Raw genomic sequence first — 20,879 nt, forward strand, 5'->3', positions numbered from 1 at the left:
CGAAAATCCTAACTTCTTAAAACATTTTAAATGCCATATTCTGTAGTCTCTGAAATACATCATTCTACATCTAGAAAATATAACTAACATAACTACAAGTTTGATTATTATAGATGATTATATTTCTATATTTCTATATTTCTTAATTATATTTTATTTTTTTTTAATTTTTAAAATATATATATTATGTATGTAGTGTTCTGTATACATGTACGCCTGCATGCCAGAAGAAGGCACCAGATCTAATTACAGATGGTTGTGAGCTACCACGTAGTTGCTTGGAATTTAACCCAGAACCTCTGGAAGAACAGTCAGTGCTTTTAACCTCTGAGCCGTCTCTCCAGCCCATACATTACATTTTTAAATGAACTGCACAAACACAATACCCTAATCAAGAGCAGAAATATACATATGCACAGTATAACAAAATTGGCCTTAATTTTGTATCAATAAAGCAAGATACATATTAATGCAAATCTCTATAGCATATCCCCCTTTAAATGTAAACAAACATTTATAAACAATATTTGGGAATATTGGCGTAGTTCTTCTCCAAACTGCTTCCTCCTGTTTATTGGGTGAACTAATTTTTGAGGGGTGTTTAAGGCAACCTTTCAGGGGGTCTTGGTCCTTCAAACCATATTAGTCTGGAAGGATTCTATAGGTTCTCATCCTCTGTGGAAACAAAAGAAGAACCTCGTTTCCAAAGCAACATATCCTTAGGGCCATATTTTGAAATCAAGATACCTTTAAAGTATATATGTTGGTTTAGCTTAGCAGCCCATAAAATGAAATGTCTCTCTGTACTTAGCTCCTTCACATACACATAATATATATACACAAACCACATACATATACACACACACCATATATACATAACACACACAGACCACACACACATAACATGTACACATACAAATCACACATACACAAACCACACACACACACACACGCACATATATATAACACACAAACCTCATACACAGTACACACAAACTCATATGACACACACAAGTCACATACATATAGCATAAATACACAAATCACATACATATAACATAATACACACAAACAATATACACACAACACACACAAAGTGCACACACATAGCATACACACAACATGTTAATCACATACACACACAAAACACATACATATAGCATATACACACAAACCACACACACATAGCACACACAAAAATCACATTCTCATAACGTACATATACACAAACTATATTACAAAACACAAACACAAACCATATACACATAACACACACAGACCACATACACACACCTTTCCCCTCCACCAGGAAAAAAGACGGGAAGGAAGAAAGGGAAGAAAGAACTTGGACACTCAGTAGCCAGTAAGAACTTGAGGGATTCTCACCCCATTGCCCCCTAAACAGACCCCAAAGGCTCCAGCTGCAAGTTACCTCCCATAAGAGAGGCACATCCTGTTCTTTGTGACACGGGTGTGGAAGGCTGGGAGAGTGGACCCCCCATGGTGTGTGATGGTGAAGGAATAACTTGTGAATTCACTATTCTGCCAACACGGGAACTCCATCCATGGTCACAGTCACCTCTAGCTCACGCTTGCCTGGTGTGGAAGCAGCCCACACTGCTGTCAACACTCCTCTTCAGGCTGGAGGTATGCCTCAGTGGCTTCTTAGGTCCCAAGAACCCCCTTATCCAGCTCCCGATGATGGGGAACACATACCCAGGACTGACCACTTGCCCAGTAACTTTAAACCCATTTATGAATCATTGCTCGATTTCCAATCAGGCCAGATACCACGATGGCCCTGATGACTAAGTTCGCCATCAAGGTTGAGACCAGTCCTATTTTCTTGGTCCATGTACCCACCACTGAGTGTATGCACCCCTCTGGCTTTGTAATCGGCCCCTCCCACCCCACCACCTCTGTAACCACAACCCATGAGCCCCTCACCGATTCTTATAACACCACTCCCAAGACTGACGAGCCAATGACGACAGGAGTGACCTCATCCATGACCTCTGCTTCCACTGTTACTAATGTGGGGGCCATACCCACAATAATGTCCCCACCTTCTTCTTCTGTCTCAACCGTACACACAACCCAAGGAACTCTGACCCCTTCTGTCGCAGGGACCACAGAAATGGTCACCATGACCCCGGCAGGTGTGCACACAACCCTGTCTCTCACTCCAGGAATTACTTCTCTGTCTGCTACTGTTCCTTCTCAAATTCCTACGCAAACCTCCCTGACAACAGTAACTGATAACATTGCCCCACCCAGCACAGGAGCCTTGATCACCACAGGCAGGACGACCAAACCATTTCCTACTGCAAGCAATTCTCTCAAAAGAGCAGCTTCCTCCACCCATTCCCTGGGTTCTACCAATGAGTCAGCACCTTTTGCTTCGGTTGCTAAGGAAACAACCACTCAAGCAGGTGAGCTGTCTGTGGAGGTGACAATGATGAGCTCTGGGGAAATCACGTATAAACACCCGAGTGACGCTCCCAGATAAACTGTCAGCATGGAATCTTCTCACCCAACCCTATCAACATCGTCATCCACCAGCAAGGTGACGCTTTCTATGACGATTTCCGACCTGGCTACCTCTGTGCCTTCTAAACCTTCTGATATTGACTCCACCTTTAGAACATCCACACCTGGGATGGTTTCCATTTCCAAACTCCTACAGGTCTTGTGATGACATCCCAAACCACACACAGCGTCTGCACTTGGTCCAGACACCCCCACCACGATGTCAGCAGCTACCAGCCACACGCCTGTAGGCACAACAGATTTCATGCCTATGATGATGAGTCTCAGGTCAGCAAAAGCAGCTTCTAGTAGGTCAGCATCCAGTGTGACACTCGTACCTGAAACCTCGTCGCCTAGCAAAGGCATCCACACCTTCGGGAGCACAAGACTCCCCTCGTCATCTATGGGGGACACCAGTCCATGGGGTATCATGACAGATGTCACCTCAACCCACAAAGTTTCCAGCATACCAGCAACACACACCAATTCCATCCCATCTTACCCCGCCATGAAGAGCAGTGATACGTTTACTAATGAATCTCACCTCACTACTTCCACTACGGTGACTACCCTTCCAAATACTGGAGGCGCTCAGAACACCACAAGTGTCCTAGATACAAGTATTGCAGGCACATCTTCATTCTCCTCGCCCATATTCAGCAACAGTTCTGGGTCCACACAGATGGATGGTGTGTCATCAGCTCCAACCATCACCCACACCCTCCACACAGTAGCTGAGCCCATCCCAACACCCACAACCACTGCCACACTCACAGCCTCCGTGTCTACGGAGCCAGCTCCTCTGACATTAACAGTGACTGGAGCAGGTCAGCTCCCCTTCCCCACCCCTGCTTCCACACTTGCTGGAGACTCCACACTGAATCCCACCACAGACCTTCCTACCGAGTCTCTCCTGACAGAAATATCCATAGCTCCTTCGGTCACTTCTTCAGGTGCTGCCACAGAGGTGTGGCTTTCTGGGATATCCGACATCTCCTCTCCCATGAGCATCGCTGTGTTGACGCCACCCACAAGTAGGGTTCTCTCCTCTGCACCTGCCCAGGCATGCAATCTGTCACCATTGGTACGATATGCACCACCCCTTTATCTACGTTAATGACAGTACATCCAGCTACCAATGCCACATATACAGTGGCGTCTCAGGTCAACTCCCCCACCTTTCTGAGTAACCCTGTTGGACAGTGCACGTCAGATCTCGCCTCTCCTACAACCGCCACACATGCACTGACCCCTGACACCTCTGTCACACCCACCTGGACCTCTTGGCCCACCTCAGAACAACTAGAACTGCCACACACTTGGTCACCATGGCTACCATGACATCTCACAGCACTCCAGCTTCACAACCTCAGACACTGACTCCACTCCCAGAACCTCCACTCACGGCTGCTACCCTCTCACATCTCAACACCCGTGGTACCCTAGAGACACTCATAGCTATGGCGCTGTCTTCTTCTGGTGCAGGCGTCTCCACAGTCGTGGCTGCAGACCTCCTCCCCTCCTCCGCAGGCAGCGGTGATTCATCTATTACGGCAGCCACTGCTTCCACCCGTGTCGATTCCAGCATGTCCACAGCCCACAACGCTATGACCCCAGCTTCCCTTTTCATCAATAACACAGAACTTACAGCACTGATGAGGCCACTCCACACCAACCCCCCAAGTAGAGCGGCTGTTTTTACACACACCGGAAACACCCGAACACGTTCTCTTGCTGTCTGTGTTCCTGCCGCAGATACACTCAATGGCTGGTGTCAGTTCTGGGAACACAGAAAGTACACCTTCAGCTCCGAGCAACCCTCAGACACTCCACATGACAACAGATCTACCCCGACACCCACGAGCCCTACATCTACAGAGCCACCTTTCACTACTACCACCCTGACTCCCGCCACGGACCTTCCTACGGAATCTCTCATGACAGAAATCACATTCACTTCCCAGATGATGTCGGCAGTCGCACCGGCGGATCCACTGACTTTTGGGACAGCAGGTGTCTCTCCATCAGTGAGTACCAGTGTGTTGACTTCACCCAGCGCTACTGCTTTGTTCTGCGTCTGGCTCAAACTCACAGCCAGTTGTCCCTGTCGTCACTCACAGGGCCCTGTTCTCTACCCCGGAGACCGCATTCCCAACTACCAAAGCCGTGTCTTCAGCCCATCTCAGGCCACCCTCTCCAGCCCTTCCACCAATGCCCCGACATTGCTGACCTCAGAGACCCCCTCTCCCTCCTCCACCACAGTCACACCGGCCCCTGCCGCTTCTGCCATTTCCACCGGGCCTTCCTTACCCAGCTCAGAAACAGTCAGGTCTTCCACCACGCCCTTAGTCACCATGGCTGCCCAGACCCCATCTCTCATCACCTCTAACATCTACTCCATAGATAGGATCTCTACAATGCCTACCACTTCTGGTGGCAGGGACAGAGTTACACCCATGGCTTCACCCACCATGGACGACTCTATCATACCAGTTACAGCGCTCAACACCTCTTCTTCAAGCAACGCTGTCCCACCAGCCACAACAGGCATCGCCTCCACCTACAAAGGTTCTGTTACGTCAGCAACCCACTCCACTCCCACCGCATCTTTTCCAAGCCCCCAGACCTCAGGAACAATGCCATTTATCACTCCAACTCATGCCACATCCAGCAGGACAGCCACACTCTCAAGCCCCCTTGCCACGAGCCTTCCAGTCACATCTGCTTTCCCTTGTCTGCCTCTGCCAGAGGTACTGGGACCATCCAGACATCTAGTGCACCCCCAGCTTCAACCTTTCTCCATGCTCTCCACACAATGGTTGAGTGGTCACCACCAACACATCCACAGAACCACCTTCTGCTACTGCATCAGTGACTAGAACCTTCTTCACCACCACCGTGACATCCAGTAGGGAAGCCACAGACTTTCCCACACAATCTCCAGTCTCAGAAATGACAACCACGGCCTCCACCCCATTCTTCATGTGCCCCTTTAGATACATTGACTTCTGGTACTCACCACCGCTCCTTCACTGACCACCCACACACTGCTTTCACACACAAGTGGGGTCCCGTTCTCCACAATTGTTCCAAACACGCATCCGGTCACTACTGGCAGCGCACAGGCTCCTCCACTTTGGTGACGACGCTCCCAACTACCAAGGCCACATCTCTAGTCTCTTCCCCCAGCTCTCCAACCAGGTCAGTCACATAGTCCGTGCTCTATTTCACATCTCCTACCTACAGACACATCTGCCACTGCCACCCCGTCAACTGCCAGGTTCACTTCTGAAACCAACAAGACGCCCCCACCTCGGCTACCCTGTCCCCCTCCCTCAGACCTCCCGCCTTTACAGCCTCAGAGCCACTTGACTGACAGCCTGTCTGTCACCTCCTTACGTCCCAAACTCACACCCACTGTCTCCTCCTCACCTAGCACACCCCCCACACCACCGGAGCCACATCTCTCGCCCCCTTATCCGTGGGTAATACTGAGTATCCTATGGCACCTCTACCCACACGGTCTCCAGCCCTCCACCAGTCCACACTGCTTTCAGCCCCCCTTCCTCCATACGCCAGGACACAGAGACCGTGTGTCCGCACGCGCCCCACCCCACCGTTACCACCAGTCACACAGCTAATCCCTCAATGGCGGGAAACCCCACGAGTCTGCTTGCCGCGAGGAGTGCAGCTCCGTCTGCATTCTCCTCCCCCGTCTCTGCCAGCGGTGTTGAGGCCACACAGATGGGCAGTGTGCCACCCACTCCCGTCATCAACCACATGCTCCACACTAGAGTTGATGTCACCCCGACACTCACGGCCCCCACATTTACAGAACCACCCCTTCCACTCGGCAGTGACTGGAACAGATTGGTCCCCCTTCCCCACCCTTCAGGGACACCCACTAGAAAAGGCTACAGTGAATCCTGTCACTGGCCTTCCTGCAGAATCGCTCATGACCCATACAACTGTGACTTCCCCAGCCACGTCCTCAGTCACTGCCACAGAACCACGCACATTTGGGATCTCCATGAGCTCTTCTCACGTGACCTCCAGTGTGTTGACCTCACACACAAGTAGGGCTCCATTCTGTATGTCTGTCTCAAGTTCACAACCACCTGCCACTGACACAGTACACCGTTCCATTGTCTACCTTGGTGACCCTAGACCTCCTACCACATACTCTATGTCAGACAGCACCACTTTTGTCTCTACCAATGACACATCTACCCCTGCCACCTTCCGGACCCCAGCCCGGCCATCTTCACTCACCTCAGGCATGACTGTGACTCCTATCGGAGCTGGCAGCTGTGACACCACTCTGTGGATTGCAGGTCTCTATTGGTTCCAGTGGCTGCTGTGATGAGTGCCATGGAGCTGGCAGCTATGACAGCATTCTGTGGATTGCAGGTCTCTATTGGTTGCTTCTTTCACTACTGTGACCAAATCCCCAATAAAAGCAACTTGTTTTTTGGAGATTGGGTCTTGTTTTGTAGCCCTGGTTAGTTTGGAACTTACTATGTAGACCAGACTGGCCTAAAACTCACAGAGGTGCCACTGCCTCTGTCTTTTCAGTGCTGGGATTACAAGTATGTGCCATCGTGACCAGAGATAAAAGCAGCTTAAGGGATAAAGGGTTGATGGTGGCTCACAGTCTGAGGGTACACAGTCCATCATGGTGGCAGGAGCAGCATCCACAGCCAGAAAGCAGAGAAAGATGGATGCTGGGGCTCAGCTCACTTCTTTTTATTCAGTCTGGAATCCCAGACCTCAGGAGAGTGCCACCCACATTTAAGGAAGGTCTTCTCACCTCACTTACTCAACCTAGAAGCTCACTCACAGATGTGCCCAGAGGTAGTCTTCTAGGAGATTCTAAATCCTGTTGATCTGACGATGGCAATTAACCAGCATCAGACGTGGGCAGAGCATGCTGGCACATGCCTTGAATCCCATTACCTGGGAGGCAGAGACAGGTGGATCTCTGCGAGTATGAAAAATGTCTAGTCTACATGGCAGGTTTCAGGCCATCCAGGGTGAGAGCCCAATTCAAAAACAAAGCAAAAGGAAAAATTTGAAACAAAGCAATTTAGTAAAGATTTATCTTGATGGTTTTTAATATGTGTATGTCTGTGAGCAGCATGAATGCAGATGACAGACAGAGGCCAGAGACACTGGATGCCCCTGGCCTGGAGCTACAGAATGTTATGCTCGGAACTGAACTTGAGTTCTCTGGAAGAGAAATACTCACTCTTAACTGCTGAGCTACCTTTCTAGCTCTCAAAGAAGTTTGAACTGTCCCTTTTAATTTATCTGCATCCTGACACAGATTATCTGTGTCATGCTTCCATATCAGATGACATAGTCATGTGTTCTTGCTGGGGATTAAGGCAGAACATCTTTAGGGACTATTATTCTGTTATTCTGCCTACCCTGGGAGAAAATGGAAGGGTTATAGGCCAGTCTCCTAAAGTTGGCCTTCTTTCTTTCACCTCTGAAAAAAAATACCAGAATTAATTGATTTATTCTATTTGTATTGATAACAGAACACAGTACCTCTCTGGGGAATTATAAGCAAGAGCTCTACCACTGAACCACACCCCAGCCCCTCACTGGGGTATTCTGGGCAGGGGCTCTACCACTGAGCCACACCTCAGCTCCTCGCTGGGGGTTCTGGGCATGTGCTCTACAACTGAGCAACACCCCCAGATATTTCTCCAGAATTCCTTCTCCTTTCCAGGCCTTCTTTAGTTGAGTCTTCAGGAATGATGGAGAAGCCTATGGATGAGAGAGTTGTGGTAGTGATGGCAGACAAGAGCAGATGGGAAGTAGTCAGAGCTAGGTATTCCATGTTACAGACACAGTGGAGACTGAAGTGTGCATGGAAGTATCTGTGAACCAGGAATTTTCTCCAAACCTCAAAAACAGCACTTGCAAGGTCTACAGAGATTTCAGCAATGCCTTCCAGGGTCAGGTGAGCAGGGAGGAGGGAGCTTAACTATCTTTCCCTGGATCTGAGCATGGGCCCCTGGGTATTGTTAGGCCTACAGGTTCATACATAGTCCCAGAGACCCTTGGCATTTCAGATACAGAAGATTTAACCAGACTGTTCATGGTTTCCAGAGTGTCCAGATCCTGTCCCTGAGGTAGGAGACCCTTCTGGGGCTGTGGGGTAGGGGAAAGGAACCAACAGCTACCACAAAGAGAGGCAGAGGGAATCTTCAGGGGAGTTCTGTGAGGGGGACTTTTATATTAAATTTGGGGGGGGGCTATTTCTTTGCAGGGGAATGGTTCCCTTTTTAAGAACAACTGCATGAGACTTGCAAAGGTGGGGTTGTTGACTTAGTCTCTATTTGGCTGGTACCAGCTCTGTCTGTGGGAAGGAAGGAGGGGCAAGGAGAGGGAGGGGAGAGATATGTGAGAGAGGAGGGGGAGAATACACACAAGCACATATATATACACACATATACAGAGGCAGAAGTGTCTCTGCCATGCTGGACTCTGCAGAGCGAGGGCAGGAATTACCATATTTACCATAATAACAGCAAAGCTTAAGTTTTAGACTGGGCAGACAAACAGACCGTATCGTATTACCCCTAACAAGGGTGCACCTGAAGTTTTTAAAAAGCACTTAACATTTTAAGAAGTGCTCCTGGAACAGTAAAACATTATAGATTCACAATAGGACAGATTCAGACATAAAAGACCTCTAAATGGGTCACAGTGTTGGATAAATGTATGTAGGCTTGGGAGAGAAAAGATAGAGTATACAGAGTCATAAAATAAAGTTAATGCTTTTTAAAAAAGGGTAAAGGCTTTAAAAAGACAGAGTACAGATAATCATAGATTAAATAAAGTAAAAAAATAAGCCATGTAAAAATAAAAAATTCACAGAGAGTCTGGATTCTGTATATTATTATGTTTTCTTTATTTTTTTTGACTGTGAAGGAGCTAAGTACAGAGAGATATTTCATTGTATGGGCTGCTAGGCTAAACCACCATGTATATTATAAAAGTATTATGACATCAAAATCTGGTCTAAGGATATTAGTCTTTAAAAAAGAGGTTCTTCTTTTGTTTTCACAGAGGATGAGACCCTGTGGATTGCTTCTAGACCAATATGGTATGATAGATCATGCCCTCCTAAAAGGTTGTCATAAACACCCTCAAAAAATTACTTCACTCAACTGCTGACTGAGATAAACCTAGCACACAGGATATACCATAAAGGACCTGTTTAACAGCGCCCCTATACAGCAGAAAAAAGTTTGGAAAAAAATAACTGTGCCCATATTCCTAAATATTGTTTATAACTGTTCGTTTACATTTAAAGGGGGATATGATATAGATATGAATAATTCACATTGGTATAGATTTTGCTTTATTGATATAAATTTAAGGTCAATCTTGTTATATGTGTATTTCTTCTCTTGATTAAGGTATTGTGATTGTGTAGTTCATTTAAAAATGTAATGTATAATTAGAAAATATAGGTTGTTAATGGATAATCATTGATAATAGTCAAACTTATTGTCATGTTAATTAGATTTTCTAGATACATAGTTATATTTGAGTTAGATAGACATTGTTTATATTTTCAAAGACTTCAGAATATGGCATTTAGAATGTTTTAGTGACTTAGGACTTTTCAGGACAATGAGACATGTCTGCTCCTGGCAACACCAAGCTACTTAGAGAGAAAGATGGGCATCAAAGAGGCTCCTTAGCCATTTGGGCAAAAAACTGCTCTTGCCTGGACTGTTTCACTAGACATGCAGGACCCACAGAGAGATGATTGCTGAACTTGCCTAAAGGTGAGATGATCCTTTGGGGTACCTGCTTCATGAAAGAATCTGCAAGACATTCTGCAGGACACAGAAGAAAGTGACTGAACTGTCTCTAAAATTTCATGCTTCATGGAAAAGTCCGCTGGATACTATGGGCCTGTAGACTGAAGATGGATGCCCCAACGGTACAAAAGCACTTTGGGTGACTGTCCAGGGAGCAAAATGTCTCTGTCAATTCTAGAGTTTTGGAAGTTGTTTATAATGCACTTCCAGATTACATAGGTAATATTATAACCTTCTGAAGTCTTTGATAGAGTTGAAGAATAGATAGTTATAGTTTTCCTTTGTTATGATAAAAGATATAAATATTGTAACTGTAATTCTTGCTTGATAACTGTTTTGTTATATGTAATTTTACTATGTTAAAGTTAAAGCCTTCCTTTTTGTTTAAACAAAAAAGGAAAAATGGTGTAGGAGGTCCTTCTGTTTGTGTGTTGTTTTCATTGGATAATGAATAAAGAAACTGCCCTGGCCTAGTTGATAGGGCAGAACTTAGGTAGGCGGAGTAGACAGAACGGAATGCTGGGAAGAAGGGCAGAGTGGCAGACGCCATGGATCTCCTGCCTGAGATGGATGCTGGTTAGAATCTTGCCGGTAAGCATAGTCACGTGGCAATATAGAGATTAACAAAAATGGGTTAAGTTAAGATGTAAAAATTAGCCAATAAAAAGTTAGAGCAAATGGGTCAGGCAGTGTTTAAATGAATACAGTTTCTGTGTGATTATTTTGGGTGTAAGCTAGCCAGATGGCTGGTACAACAAGCAGCCCGCTCCTCCTTGCAACAGTTTCACAATATTTTTTTAAAAAAATTTATTTTATGTGTATGAATATTTGCTGGCATGTAGTTACCACATATGTGCCAGAAGTCCCAAGAGGGTATTAGGGACTGGAGTTACAGATGGTTGTGGGCTCCCATATGGGTGCTGGGAACAGAATCCAGGTCCTTTGGAAAAGCCAGTGCCCTTAACCATTGAGGCATGTCTCCAGCCCCTAGTCTGGTGATATCATGACACAATAGGAACAGCGTGTTACTCATTCTTCCCCTGCTTCCCTGGCTGAGCCTCCCCTTCTGAAAAGGATGGAGCAGGACTGGAGAAAACACTCAGTCAGGAAAGGTCTCCAAGGCTTAAAGACCCAAGTTCAGACTCCCAGAAGCTATGTGAAAAGCTGGGCTTGGGACTGGGGAGATGGTTCAATGGGTAAGAAAGAGGGTTTGCTGTGCAGCAAACAGGTAGACATGAGTTCAAATCCCATGCAAAAAGCGGGACATGGGCATGCATGTCTGCAACCTCAGGGACAGAAGCTGCAAGGATAGGTGCTTTACTGGGGACTTGCTGACTACTGTTCTGGCTCCAGGATCAGTAGATAGACCTTGTCCCACAGGAGTAAATGCAGAGAGATGGAACATGGCACCAGATGTTATCCTTTGGTCTCTGAGCATGGGTGAGTACCCCCCCCCCCACACACACACCACAAACACACATAGACAGAAGCTGATGGTGATGATTGTGACCACAATGAGTGCATCTCTGGAACTTCACAGGCCCTATATGGACGATATGGGGACCTTCTAGGCCAGTGAGAATCTCTATCTCAAAACCAGACAAGCAAACAAACAAAAAAATAGTGGAAGGTACTTGAGAAGCAATGCCCAAGGCTGTCCCTTGACCTATACACATACAGTGTCCTTGCATACCGGTGCATGCACACACGTGCTCTCTCTCTCTCTCTCTCTCTCTCTCTCTCTCTCTCTCTCTCTCTCCTCCTCCTCCTCTCTCTCTCTCTAAAAGAATGTGACATTTTATGTCACAGCCTGAATCCATGTTTCCTTCTAGGACACTTGTGGTTGGCCCTAAAGGTACCCCAGGGACCCTTTGTGCCCCGTGTGCCTCTAATGCCCTTGGCCCCTCAGGAGTGATAGACTCCCTGGTCCTGCTGAAGCTGTCCTTCGGTCCCCAGCTGAGCAGTGTGAGAAGACACTGATGGAGGAGCTCCAGAGTGCCAGTCATGATGGTGGTGGCTGTCAGGACAACCAGAGTGAGCCGAGGCTGTGGGAGGGGACAAGGCCAACGCTGTCTGTCTAACCTACCAAAGCTCAGTCAGGTCAGGAGACCTTTGGGGGCTCGCATGCCAGTCCTGAGGCCATTGTCACAGGCTGAGAGGAGGCACAGTGTATGCTCAGCTGGCTCAAAGGTGGGCCTGGGAGGGTCTCGAGAGGGTGAGCATTCAGCAGGCAGGAGCGAGGTGACAGCACACTTTCCCCGTGGCTCCTCCACATGCTGGGGACGCTGAGGGAGCTCTCTTCCTCTCCCATACCTGGATGTTGCCCTTTTCCCTCCAGCCCCGTGCTTTAAGCTGGATTTCATCAAAGTGAACAGTAACACCAATTACTGTTGTGTCACTGGCGAGGGTAGGGCCAGGGCTGAGTGGCCTCAGGTGGGCGTGGAATTTCCAACAGAGAGTACCAAATCCTTGAAGTTCCCAGGGAAGAAACCACTGTTGTAGGTGAATGGCAACTTTCTGGGTCCTTCTTTTTTATTTCACTTTATTTTGTGTGTGTGTGTGTGCGCGCGCATGAGTGTGAGTGTGTGTATGTGTGTATGTGCATGGTATATGTGTGGTAGTCAGTTCTGTCCTTCCACCTAGTGGGTGGGTGTGGAAGGGGGTTGAGCTGAGGTTATCAGGCTTACACACACACACACACGCACGCACATACACGCTTGTACACGCACGTGCACACACATAGAGCCACATCTCTGCATCCGCAAACAAGGCTAGAAGGCCAGGGTCTCTTTCCCCCTTCTAATCTAAGGGTCTATGCCAGGGCCGCCACCTGGGAAAAACCAGCCGCAGCTCCCCTCCCCCGCCTTACTTCTGGTCACTAAAGCCAGGTTACTGAGTAGAAAAAAATGGAGGCCCTGTTTCTGTCATCTCCCCTTGTCTTCCTCTCCAGCCATCTGTCACCGAGCTGCCCCCAAGGCCTATGCGGAATTCTCCTTTCTCTTGGTGGAGCTGAACAGGCGTCTCTGTCACCAATTGCACGCCTGGAGTGTGGAAGGCTCCATGGATTGCCAACAGGGACGGTGTTTTCTGCGGAAGAGTGGTCCAACCTGCCCGTGAGGTCCCGCCCTATCCAATAGGCCCCGCCCCCGCCCAAGAGAGGTTCCCAATGTCACGCCCACCACCCAATGCTCCTCCCAGAGGAGTCCTGTCCACTGCCCTAGAGTGGAGACGCTATCTACAGCCCCACGGACCCTCCCTTTTTGTCTTTTTGGTTCTTAAATTTGTTTTATTTTCAAATGTTTTAGTTTTAAAGATTGCACTTTGTTTATTCTGTGTGCATGTGGAGAGGAGGTTTGAGGATAACTCCTTGGAATCGGTTTTCGCCCTCCACCTTTACGTGGGTTCCAGGGATTGAACTCAGACTGCTACACCAGGCTTGAGCAGCAAGCACCTTTGCCCCCCTGAGCCATCTTGCCTGCCCCCTTTTCCTTCCTTCCTCCCTCTCCTCTTTTTTTTTCAGTCCTGTTCTCTAAGTCTTATGTGATCCATGCTGGCCTCGGTCTCCTAAGTAGTGGCATCTGGCTTTGAACTCCTGAGCTTCTCATCTTCATTTCCTGTAGGTGGAGCCTGCTTCTTCATTCCTGGCTTCCCAGACCCAAAATAATCACATAGAAGCTAGACTATATTTAAAACACTGCTTGGTCAATAGCTTCAGCATATTGCTAGCTAGCTCTTTTATCTTAAATTAACCCATTTCCATTATTTTATATTTTACCATGAGGCTCATGGTCTACCAGCAAGGTTTTGGTGTATCTGTCTCTGACACTGGCTACATGGCTTCTTACTGACTCCGCCTTCTTTCTCCCAGCATTCAATTTAGTCCCCCACACCTAGCTCTACTCTGTCCTATCACAGGCCAAAGCAGTTTCTTTATTCATTAACCAATAAAAGCAACACATATACAGAAGGACTTCCCACATCAGTTCCCCAAGCTCTAGAATTATAGATGTGAGCCACCACACTCCACTGTCCCTTCTGGAGACCCTACCCATGTGCCCTAGGGTGGTGGACCCCAGCCTGTGAGGCCCTGCCTACCAGTCTATAACCTGTCTGAAGTCTGTGACTCCCTTTGTAGCTGCTTCTCCACAGGTGCCTACTGGTCTCAGGCTGGCACTGTGAGGTGGCAGTGCACTGGAGGGCACTGATTGGGAACCTGGGGGGGGGGCTGACGCCCTGCTGCTGTTGTTACTGGTGGCCCTAAGTGTTTGGGGGCACATTCCCAGGGGAGAGACAAGGATACCAGCCCCCAGACAGGTATGCTAGAAAGATGAAGGGGTGGGTGGGGTCCCCAGACACTACAACTTTTGCCCAACTATGTGACCTCTTGAGCTGCTACCTAGGTCCCAGACCTAGAACAGGAAATGGTTTGAGATCTGGGATAAAAACAACAAAGGAACTTTTTCCAAACTGGGCTCCTAGGATTCCCCAACGGGTGAGTCTTGCTGCCTGGAGACAGGGCTTTCCTGCACTGAGGGCATGTTGACCTCCTTAGCCAGAGCTTAACCAGACGTGTCTGGTGCCAGAGAGCATGTGCCATGGCTCCTGAGGAAGGAACAATTCCTGACAGACCCTTCCTGGGTCATGCAGTCCCTGTCTCCTCCCCTCCACCCACCCTCTTTTCTTTTCTCTGTAGTTAATAATGAAAACTTCCCTGTTGCCCCGAGAAGGTGGAAACCGACGTGAGGGTGAGGCCACAGAGGAGGGGTTACTAAGCAACTCTCCCAAACTCTCTGTCCGGGCAGGTGGTTGGGTGGGGACCAGGCAGTGACTCCCCTGAGCCAGCTCCCACGTGTGGCTGAGCATTCTCTCTCAATGTCCATTCTGTGGCAGGTCCACATCCAAAGACCTGAGGTGGCTTCATCGTCGCCATCCCAAGCCCTGCAGGGCCACTTCCGTGCTCTTCCACCCCACCCAGGACTGCAGGGCTGGGTCCATTGTGCAAGAACTGGTTCCAGTACCCACACCCCCAGGCTTCCGGGGTTCTTGGGCAAAAGGCAAAATAAGTCTGTTTCTTTGCCCCCCCTTCCTTCTCTTTGTTTGGTTGAAACCCACTTAGAGAATGTATCTGTGCTCTTCACTCCAGTATGGCAGGCAAATCAGTCTTATCCTCTGCCTCAGTATCCCCATCCGTGAAATGGGTGTGATGCCCTCAGGCCTTTACCCCGAAACTTCGCACAGTTACTATGAACTTCACATGGATTTGGCAGATTTTTTTTGCCCTTGTCTATCCTCCCATTGCTTCTCTCAGATTCTCTCTCCCGTCCAACCTCATCTCCTCTCTGTCTTGGTCTCAGGTCTCCATTGTAGACAGAGCCTCGTGTATCCCAGGCTGGCCTTGAACTTGCTATGACATTCTGATCCTTCTGTCTCCTCCCAAGTGCTGGGATTGCAGGTATGCACCACTGCTGCTGGGTTTTGTGGTGCTGGGGATTGAAACCAGGGCCTTCTGGGTGCCAGACAAGCACTCTACCAATTGAGCTACATCCTCAGTCCATTAGTTCTTATTTCTGCATTTGCATTCTATCATTATCCTAACAATGTTTATCCTTCACCTTGTACCTGCACCTGTGGGCAGCCTGAACTTGCTCCTGTGGGCAGTCTGAACTTGCACCTGTGGGCAGCCTGAACTTGCACCTGTGGGAAGCCTGAAACTGGTCACCCCCTCATAGCTCCTTACTATAACTCTTGCTCTCACCCCCCAAAGCTCCTCACTCTGAGTTGATCCTCAGTTGAGTCTCCTCCCTCAGTCCTCCGCCTCTTCCAGTTTTCCTTTAAAGACAGGGTCTCATAAAGCACAGCCTGGCCTTGAACTAAGTAGCTGAGGGTTACCTTGACTTTATATCCTTGCACCTCTATCCTGGTACCTGCAAACCTGCTCCCTCCTCCATCCCAGCACCTAGCCCTGAACCCCCCACCTCATTCTCACATCTCCGTTCCTAGGTCCTCATAGGGTCGGGTGTCAAAGGTTCCCCAGTGTGTGCCCCCAAGCCTCTGCTTCCCCATCCTGAGTCTACACCTTTTCCTTCTACTCTTCGTGGCGTCTGAACCGCTCTAAGTAGGTATGGGGTATGGCTTCATCCAAGGATGATGGGACAGAGCCCTCCCTTTACACCCTCTCCATCCTCTTCCTCTCTCATGCCTCTTCCTGTCCTTCCCTGGTATCACCATGTCACTACCATAACCTCTCAGCCTGGAGCCCCCAACCTCCTTTGCCAGGACAGGAAGTCAACAAGTGTCTAGTTCCCCACATAAATCCAAGAAGTACATTACTGTAAACAAAACTGCTCCGTACGTGTGTCTTTGTCCTATCCACCCCTGATCCCCATTTGGCTGAAAAACTGAAACTCCATGTTGAGATGTAAGAAGGTTTGGCAGCATCCTTTTCTCCCAGGAAGGAAATGAGCATCTCTTGGGGCCATAGCTGTACCTAGATCTTATGAAAGGGGTGAGTTTCACTAACTGCTTGGTGGCAGGGGAGGGGGAAGGGAGACTCTCTCCATCAACAATGAATGGGAGGAGTTCCTTGTGTTTTGCAATCTTGACCTTTCTTGCCTGACCGTGGAAGCGTAGAGCTGGAATTAGCTGAAAGGCATTAGATCCCCTGGTGCTGCGTCAGGGAGGAAAAAAGATTGATATTTTTACTACATTTATTTTGTAGTGAGTGTGTGTGTGTGTGTGTATGTGTGTGTGCATGTGTCACAGCACCCGTGTGGAGGTCAGATGACAACTTGCAAGAGTTGATTCGTTTCTTCCACCTGTGGGTTCCAGGGATTGAACTCAGGGCATCAGGCTCGGTGGCACCTGCCTATTTGTGCAGCCTTGGTCCCCTCCTGCTCCTACAGTGGTGACCCACTGTTCCTGTTTGGACTTGGCCAGTGAGTGGGACCCAGTGGCTCTTTGTGTGTGTGTGTGTGTGTGTGTGTGTGCGCGCGCACATGTGCGTGTGCACGTGGTTCGGATGTTAGGAGAGGTCTCTCAGAGTTTAGTTCCATGAGGGGAAGAGACAATGAATACTGGTTTCTCTCATCTCTGACTCTGACCAGGGGTGAAGAATAGCCCATAAAATCTTAGGTGTAAATGACAGCATCCCCCCAACTACAAGAAAGCAACGGAAGTGGGCAGCTTCAGGGGGGACATGGGGAAAGAAGACAAAAAATAAAAAGGTTGCAGGGCTCCGAGGAAGGTTCACTATCATCTAGCCTGCCTTCTCTGAGATGGTTCCTCTCTGCGAAAAGGTTGCTGGGCTCTGAGGAAGGCTCACCATCATCTACCCTGGCGTCTTTGAGACGGTCCCTCTCTGGGATCCAGGCATTCTTCCGTCGGTAGTTACCACACCTTTGTGTTACTTGGCGTCCACCTCTTGGCTACTCTTTTCAGAACCTCAACACCTCAGCTTCTGGGTCTGTTCTACCTGTCTTGCCCCACCCAGCCAGTGATTCTCACTTCCGTTGACTGTTGCTTGGGACAGTCAACACACCTGGAGTTAAGGGGGAGAACAAGGCTACCCTTTAGCCAACTCCCTGTGGTCACCCCCTCCCGCCCCCACCACCAAACCATAGTCATCCCCACCCCGGGCCAGACACCATCCTCCCCCAAGGTCCTTTTTATAAGAGCTCCACTTGTGCAGGGCTCTCAGTTTTTGGACCTCTTGAGGAGAAAAACTCTTATGGCCTGGGGCCTCTCCCTGGGAGATGCTGGTGACCTGGATCCTGCTGCTGGTTCTCCAGCTCTGGGCGCCCACCTCTTCAGCAGCTCCGGGTGAGTGACACCCAGCCTGGTGTACCGGGGCTTTGGGCAGGGCTGGAGATGTCTGGCTTCCCTTTCTAGGGGAAGGGTCTGTGAAAGGGTTAGAAATATGTGTGAGGTCCTCCTTCTGCCTTTGGGGTGCTAAGAGGCCCCGGAAGATGTCTGCAGGTGCAGAGAAAATGGCCTGAGGCACAGTCCCTGGCCTGTGGAGGGTTGGCTGAAATCCATCTCTCTTGCTCTTCAGCCATTCCTTGCAGGAGAAAGGGGATCTTTGGTGACTTAGCGGTCACTGCATTGTCCCCTACATGTGGGGCTACGTCTGCTCAGAGGCCAGGCCTTTCTAACCTTTCCAGACGCTGTGTGGAAGTCAGCGGACAGCTTTTAGGAGCTGGTTCTCTCCAACCACATCAACCACAGCGGTTCTGGGGAAGGAATGGCATTTCCCCCATGCTCCTTTGCTGTGTTTTTATTTTGCTCTGTATGACAAGGTCTCCCCATGGAGTCCAGGCTAGTCTCTCCTCAGGGTACTCCTCCTGCCGCAGCTTCCTGAGTGCTGGATTACAGACACACGCCGCACTCCTGGTTTGTCTTCCACTCTTGACTTGGCTGAGGGACTGAGTGGGGAGATCTCGGCTCTGGGTGCATGCGGGTGCGGGGGTGCTCCTCTTTGGGGCTATCATAACCATTTCTAGGATGCAACTGATCAGAGGCTGATGTCTCTCAGGCACAGAGAGATTTCCCGATTCCTCCTGAAGCATAAAGGAGCCCCAGGGGACCAGGGTGCCAGGATGTGTGGGGGGACTAAGGATGCAGATGGGAGGAGGAGGCCTTGAGCTGAAGGCTAAGAGGAAGGAGAACATCCCTAGCCATACACTCATCTGGGGCTGGACGCGTCTAGAGCCTTATGGCTCATTTCTCAGATAATCCACAGAGTAAGTTCAGGACCCTGGCCAGGAACTCAGCCCTTCAGAGGTTGCCATCCTTGTTGTCCTCCTCTTCCACACTTTGCTATGATTTGGGGATCAGAGCGGGAGGGAAACAACTATGGGGTGAACTGCATGGGTTTGGGGCCACTGTGAAGGTGCCTTGATATCAGACACATCAGTTTTGGGGTCTTATGTCAAGAAGAGAGAGAGATGCACATTAGGAGGAGGTTGGTGTTCATTGCTCTCAGTGGAGCCTGGGACGTAGCTCTCCGAGGGGAGTGATGATGATGTGGTGATGATGATGATGATGATGATGATGATGGTGGTGGTGATGATGATGAAAGCAGTCTGCAAGCCCAGACCACAGCTGACCAATTCACCCTGTCCTTCAAGTACTTAAACTTTGATGCAGAAGGTGACGTGTGAGCCCATTGGCATACAAGGGAGCCAGGTAGACATCCATCACCTGTAAGTGTCAACAGCAAGCAGGGGAAGGTGGTATAAGCCTGTGATCCTAGTATCTGGGAGGAAGAAGATCGTGAGTTCAAGGCCAGCCTAGACAACAGAGTGACCCTGTCTCAAAAATAACCATAATGGCTGGCTGGGGCTCAGCGGGTAGAGTCCCTGCTTAGTATGCACAAAATCCTGGATTCTAGCCCCAGCACCGTGTGAACCAGACATGGCGCCATAACCCTGCAATCCTAGCACTTGAGAGGTAGAGGCAGAAGGATCAGGAGTTCAAGGTTAACCTTAGCCGCGTGTTGAGTTGGAGGCCAGCTGGGACTCAACGAGACTCCTTGGCATTCATCCTTGATATGGTGGCATGTGCCTGGTATTATTGAAGCATATTATTCCATGCTTGGTTGATGACCCTGGGAGGTCTACTCTTTTCTGAAGGAACATGGAGAGGGACGGATCTTTGGGAGAAAGGAGGTGGGGAGGGAAAGACTGGGGGGGAGCATAGGGAGGGGAAACTGTGGTCCAAATGTAATATATTGGGAAGAATAAAAAATTAAAATGCTAATACTTTTCAAAGCTATTAAAATCAGTCAGGGATACATGAGATCAGGAAAATAGTCACCCAGAAACATAGATCTGATTATATACCCAACCACCTCACTGGCCGAGGACTCTATCATTTCCCAAGATACTTCCCTGAGGGTAGTGCCTGTGGTTCATGAAAGAGGGATTGTGTAAAGATGTCAGGAGGGATGGAGAGACAGAAGTTCAGAGAGGGTGTGTAATTTCCCAGGGGCCACAGAGCAAATAGCACAGTCCCACTCATCTGACACAATTTGTGCCCCTGCCCTTCCTCCCTCTGGGGGACCTTGGTCTTCTTCACTCATGTCCTTTCGACCCCTGGGAACCCAGGCTGGTTGCTCAGGAAGAACTCCAGAGGTCAAGTTCAGGACCCCAAGCAGCAACTGTAGCTTTCTCTCCTGTCTGTTCCCTGGAGTTTTGGACACATGGGTATGGAGGGGAAACAATGCATAGGGATGCTCTAGAAGGTAAGAGACCATACACCAGGTAGAGTGAGATCTTGATAGGAGAGGCAGGGTGGCACAGGAGGGTTTGGGAGCGACAGGGCTAGACTTTCACACACCAGAGGAAGCGCTGTGGGCTGAGCAGAGCAGTGGACAGCTCCCGCCAGGTATCCAGGCTGCAGAGGTCTGTGGAGGCCCAACTGGGTACCCAGCCTGCTAGAAACTAAAGCTCAACTTGTTGGTGATCCCCAGGGCGCCAGCACGGTTAGTCCTAGAGCCCACAGTGC

At 49.1% G+C, this 20,879-nt stretch overlaps 1 protein-coding gene across 1 annotated transcript in view; it reads left to right on the top strand.

Moving 5' to 3' along the window:
- The first annotated feature begins 5,000 nt into the window (after nt 1-5,000).
- Nucleotides 5,001-20,879, top strand: part of LOC130871393 (mucin-12-like) — a 52,659-nt gene continuing 36,780 nt past the window's right edge. The window contains exons 1-3 of the mRNA XM_057764731.1: nt 5,001-5,107; nt 12,286-12,410; nt 12,715-12,783. Of these exons, the coding sequence (XP_057620714.1) occupies nt 5,001-5,107; nt 12,286-12,410; nt 12,715-12,783 (301 nt within the window). The remainder of the gene's footprint in view (nt 5,108-12,285; nt 12,411-12,714; nt 12,784-20,879) is intronic.

This window comes from Chionomys nivalis, chromosome 3 (assembly GCF_950005125.1).
Source record: "Chionomys nivalis chromosome 3, mChiNiv1.1, whole genome shotgun sequence".
Classification (NCBI taxonomy): domain Eukaryota; kingdom Metazoa; phylum Chordata; class Mammalia; order Rodentia; family Cricetidae; genus Chionomys; species Chionomys nivalis.